A 6,000-nucleotide genomic window follows, 5' to 3' on the forward strand; every position below is an offset into this window, starting at 1 on the left:
TGGATTTTCCCATGACAATGGAATTGTCATAACGACACCATAATCTATTAACGAGTGTAATCACTCGTACTTTCCGTTGAAAAATTTCTTCAACGAAATGATTTAGGTAGCTCTTTCGGTCTTCTTGGACGACGCTTTCAGATACCATAGATATAAAATATTTCCGGTTAATATTAACCTAAATATTTAAAAAAAATTGGGTAAAAAAAAATTTTATTTATAAGGAACGGGCTTAAAAATTTGATCGACTTCGCATGATCAGATCCCATAGATTTTACACGGGTGCGGGATTACTGCTCATAATTTCATAATTTTGAAAACTACAATAAATTAAAATTATTTTTTTTTTAAACTTACTGCTGGCATATTTGCTTGGGATTGTGGGGAATTCTTTTATAAACGGACTCCTATTTTTTTTCTCGCTCTTTACCCAATTTTTCATACATTTTGTTATTGTTTCCTCGCTCTAAAAAATGATTATAAAGAGAAATTAATAACTGAATTGTTTAATATAAATTACTTTAACATACATACATCTTTATTAAAACTTTGTCTTGGAATGTTATTAGGGAAATAATGCATTGTCATTGCATGTTATTAGGAAAATATACCTTGTCTTGGCATGTTATTCTATTTATATTGATATCAGATAACAATCAAACAAATGAAACAATCATGTTGTTACACCATAAAATAACTATACATAGATGATTGCACATGATAGAAATCAAATCAGTTATAGATGTTCAAAAGACCTTTTTTTAATTCTATCCTTGTGTATGTGAAAATTTTTTGTGGATGGAGATTGTATACATATATTCTTCATTTTTTGATATAATTTTCCGGAATGATCCATTAATTGATAATAATTTGACATAAAAGGATCAGTTTTTCAATGCAGTTGATCAATTGAATTATATTTATTAGAACATAACGATATAAAGAACTTTTAGCTAGTACCAATGGAAATATATTAGATTATTTTGACAATACTAATAATTTATTGTTGTTTTATTTCTAATGTATATTTGTTTTAAAAGTACCAACTTTAAAAAAATGCGTGTTGTTAACAGAAAATCCTCCTTAATTGAAAGTTGTATCAGATGAATTAAACCGATGAAGATAAAATTTTCGAAATAATATATCTGTCACGTGCAATCGAAGCTAATTTTTTATTTTTTATTTCACGGGATTGAAGAATTTTCTAGCCTCCGTGATCTATTTTATTTATCACATGCGTTACACTGACCCTATCCCGTTTCACTGTTTGATGTCCTTGGAAACAAATGCTTGACTTTTTTCATTAAAAAATTATTAAATAAAGTTTTACAAATTTGGGATTCAACAAGATTCATTTTGACGAAATTTACATAATATTTACTTTACATCATTTACATCAGAAGAAAGAAGGCTATTATTTTAGGTTAGAAACTTAATTTGTTATAGAGGAAATTTTATTAGATTTATTGATTATGCACGGTATAACGTTTGAAAATACAGAATTTCAAAAAAAAAACGAGTTAAATTAAAAATATTGTAAAATTTTCAGAAATACCAAAGAACCCTAAATGTTGTTCATCTTTACTAAGATCTTTAAAAGAATGCATTTATTTTGATCAATTGATAGAAAAACTAAGTATCCGTCGGTCCGTTCCCCCAGCCCTCCTTTTTTGTATATAATTTATTTATTGATAAAGATGTCCGTTGTTTTATACGGGACGTAAAACCAGTTATTTCACGGATCAGCCTCATTATCGTGATTATCGATGATATATTTACGGCACAAATACCGACGTCTCCGATCAAATAATAAATATTGGTAAAAATTAATCCCTAGTTGTTATTTGATATTTTTAAAATTATTATATTAATTATACATGTTTTTACTTTATAGTTTATATTACAGTATTTGGTGTTTTTCTATTCCGTCCATTCCTTCATACATGTTATGTAATATTGAAAGTTTCCTTAGCTCCTGCATGTCTGTATGTTGAACATTTTAGTACTATATTTAATTTTTATATATTACAAATGAGCACGTATTTCGGATCTGATCGTTTCTAGGTAAAAAGAATGTTCACTGGTGAAATTTTTACACTGATAAAATCGAAATTATTGTAATGCAATTTTAATTTTTTTATTAAGTTATTTTAATAATACACTGAATTTTACCAATAACAGTAATGTACTAGTATATAATATGAGTCCATAAAAGTACTATTAAAAAATGTTAATATATATGCTATATATCCTATACTAAATATAATTCCATAAACCAATTTTCCCGTCATCCTCCATATTAGTGCCTCGTCCAATTTAAGGATGACGGGAAAATTGGATTATGGACATCGAATGTTAATATATATATATAAGCTATACTAAATATAAATTTATTTAAAATCCGGGATAATTTCTACTTCAATACCCCGCTCCAACCCATAAATACCATGATTATTTTGTTTTTTACGCTAAGGTTCCTTGAGGTTATACTTGAGGCACGGAGTTAAACTTCAATATCAATAAAAATTATTAATAAGTAAATGTAAGTACTAAGTAAAGGAATCTTAAAATTGAAATTGATAATAATGATAAAATTATAATAAGGTACTTACTTACATAATAAAAAAAAAATAAAAAAATTATTTTTTAAATATTGAGTTTTAATATATGAGTAAACATTTGTTTTTGACATTTTATTATTTTTAGACAATGCATTTATTTATTTATTTGTTTGTTTTTTTTTTGGAAAATTTTGAGATTCAAAAGTAAGTCATATTTAAAAGGAAAATATTGACGCGAATTATATTTTTTTTTGGTTCTTTTACAAAGCCATAAATTTTCTAATAAAGAAATCTATTATACGGAAATATGGCTTATTAGGTGGCAATGCAAGTGTGGTGATTTTTTGTCTTGTTGATACTCTACCCGTTAAAGAAATATGGCTTATTAGGTGGCAATGCAAGTGTGGTGATTTTTTATCTTGTCGATACTCTACCCGTCAAAGAAACTGAATCTATCATACGGAAATATGGCTTATTAGGTGGCAATGCATGCGCGGTGATTTTTTATCTTGTTGATACTCTACCCGTCTACCGCACTACTAGCCACTGTATAAGCCATAAAAATAATAGTAGCCTTATTTTGCGTATTTATTATTATTATTATTTTATTTATTCATTATTTAATCTTTTTTTTTATTCTATATGTTCGCGGAATTTAAAGCCTCAAAACTAGAGGTGGCGTCCAGATTTTATAGATAGTGACCCACATATTTAAATGATTTAGCAGTCATTAAGCCAATGATTATCTATAATGAAAAAGTTTTAAAAATTTATTTTCGTAATGTTGTAGTAATTGATTAGAATTTAATATCCATCCAATTTGTGTATAGCGAATCTATTTTGCTATATATAAAATCGAAATAAATTTATGACTAAAACATCAATTCCGCAAAAGAATATTTATTCCACTGAAAATTCACGGATCCAGCCTCTACTCAAAACATGAAAATTATCCAAGTTGCCTTTTAGTTATTTTTCCGAAGTGGCTTTACTATTTTTTCAGAATCCGAAATGTTTCATCGCCCTCTAAACTGATTGATGTACTGATTCGGTGCACATTGAAAAAAATTCTTCATTAGAAATAGTAACATGAAATTTTAGAATATTTTTCGGTTAAAGTAGTTATAAACAAGTTATAGATAACCCTTTTATGTCAATTAACGGATCTTCAGAAAATTATATCAAAAAATAAAACAATTCTAAATTTCGAATATTTACGAATGATAACATTGAACTTATTGTTTCATGAAGTAAGCCCATCCACAAAAAATTTTCACATACACAAGGATAGAATTAAAAAAGTATCTTTTAACATCTATAGCTGAATTGATTTCTATCATCTGTGTACAGTATTTTATGGTGTAACGACATTATGCAGGTACTATGATTGTTTGATTGTTATCTAATATCAATATAAATTAAAACTCTTTTAATTAAAAATAAAATATTAATATATTCCCCTAATAACATGCAAAGATAACGCATTATTTCTCTAATAAAATTCCAAAACAAAGTTTTAATAGATGTATGTATGTTAAAGTAATTTATATTAAACAATTCAGTTATTAATTTTTTCTTTATAATCATTTTTTTAGAGCGAGGAAACAATAATAAAATATATGACGTCCGTTTGCAGAGTTAAGTAGAAAAATTCCCCACAATCTCAAGCAAATATGCCAGCAGTAAGTTTAAAAAAAAAATAATTTTAGTTTATTGTGGTTTTCAAAATTATGAGCAAGTAATCCCGCACCCGTGTAAAGTCTAATAAAATGGTTTATTAATAGGTTTATTTAAGTTCGCGTTAATCGCATTCTTGCTTTGAGGAGACACTAAAAATAGTAATCTATTTTTATCACGGGTATGGGTCATCTGATGATCATACGATGTTGATTCAACATCGATTTTATTTAAAAACCCTATTTAGAAGCGATATCGTTAATAGATTATGGTGTCGTATGACAATTCCATTATTATGAGGAAATCCATTTTCATTTAAATTTCCTAAAAATTAATGTAAGTAAATTATAATTATATTTTTAAATTCTTTTTTGATAAAAAGAAAAAAATTATTAAAATAACCTTTTATTTGCTTAGTTTGTAAATCATTAAATGGGTAGAAGAGCATCCTCGATAAAGGAAAAATCTCGGGGAAAAACTTACTGGTCTTGGACCAAGATTAAAATATTATTTGTTTCACAGTTCCAAAATTCCAATGAATTTTGGAACTGTGAAAGAGATTTGATGATTGCAAAAGAACAAATCATCAAATCATCAATAAAAATATTCCATCTGAAAAAAAGAATTAACAGATGAAATTATACAGTATTTTAAAAAGATTTTCAACATTGTACTCCTTTAAAAAATATTAATTCAATTCTAGCTACAACTTCACAAATCATTCATTCTGTAAATATTGGGGATTTTGAATTGGGTCTGGAAGAGAATGAATAGCTTGTATATTAGGAAGATTCTGAATTTCTGCATTAGGATTAGATTGCGTAGAATTTAGATGTATATTTTGTAAATTGTTGTTCAAGTAATTAATATTTTGGTCAAAAGAATTATTGGGATTAGAAGGCATACTAAAAGAATGTTGTGATTCATTAAAAACAGAAGTATTTGAATTTGAGTTGTAAATATATTAGATGGCAATACATGCTGAACTCCACCTCTACCACGACCCTTAGTATTATTATTATTAGATTTTTTCATATTTGCTATTTTATTATGTCCAATATTTTTTGCTCTTCTGCCCTTTGCAACTCGTTTTTCGCGTTTTAAAATGTCTTGTTGTAATATAACATTAAGACGCTCTTCTCCTATTGAATAACAATTAAATAATCTGGTCCATCCTTCAGATGTATATTCTGCGGTCATATTAGATAATCCCGAAATATCTTTAAAAAGAGAATTATCCATTGGATTATCAAATGCTATAACAAGTTGATTTTTACATCCCAAGTAATTTCTTTACGAGATTTTACTGCCCGATCACCTTGATGTGCAACATTATCATCTAAAAATTCAGATAAAAACAGATTAATTCGATCCCTTTCACTTTGAACAGCTTTAATCTGATTTTTAAGTTGGTCGATATTAATAGGATTTCCAGATATATTTTGTTTTATGTATTTAACCCCAGTGTTTCTAAAGCCTCGTCAAATGCAAAAAAAATGTTTTTCTCGACTAATATTAATTGAACAAGCATGTTTTAATAATTCTTTTAATTCAGGATTTTTTGCTAAATATGCTAGATAAAAGGCAACTGATGAGGCATAATAAGTTTACCGGCTACTGGAAAGAGTGGTGCAAATGCAGAGAGTGATTCATGCTGCATTTCAAAATTTCCCATCCGAATTCCAATTCGATGCGCTTTCCACAATCCAGCCCATTTAAAATAAAAATACCAAGTCTTTATTAAATTATTGTCTTCATTCAT

General features: G+C 27.3%; 1 protein-coding gene across 1 annotated transcript; it reads right to left on the minus strand.

Annotated features, from left to right (window-relative positions):
* Positions 1-5,093: 5,093 nt before the first annotated feature.
* On the minus strand, positions 5,094-6,000 carry OCT59_001512 (uncharacterized protein; the record flags this gene model as incomplete). Its single annotated transcript, XM_066139638.1, has 3 exons — positions 5,094-5,494; positions 5,557-5,708; positions 5,828-6,000. The coding sequence occupies 3 exons, from the start codon at positions 5,998-6,000 to the stop codon at positions 5,094-5,096; spliced, it is 726 nt and encodes a 241-aa protein (XP_065989028.1).

This window comes from Rhizophagus irregularis, chromosome 1, assembly GCF_026210795.1.
Source record: "Rhizophagus irregularis chromosome 1, complete sequence".
Classification (NCBI taxonomy): Eukaryota; Fungi; Glomeromycota; class Glomeromycetes; order Glomerales; family Glomeraceae; genus Rhizophagus; species Rhizophagus irregularis.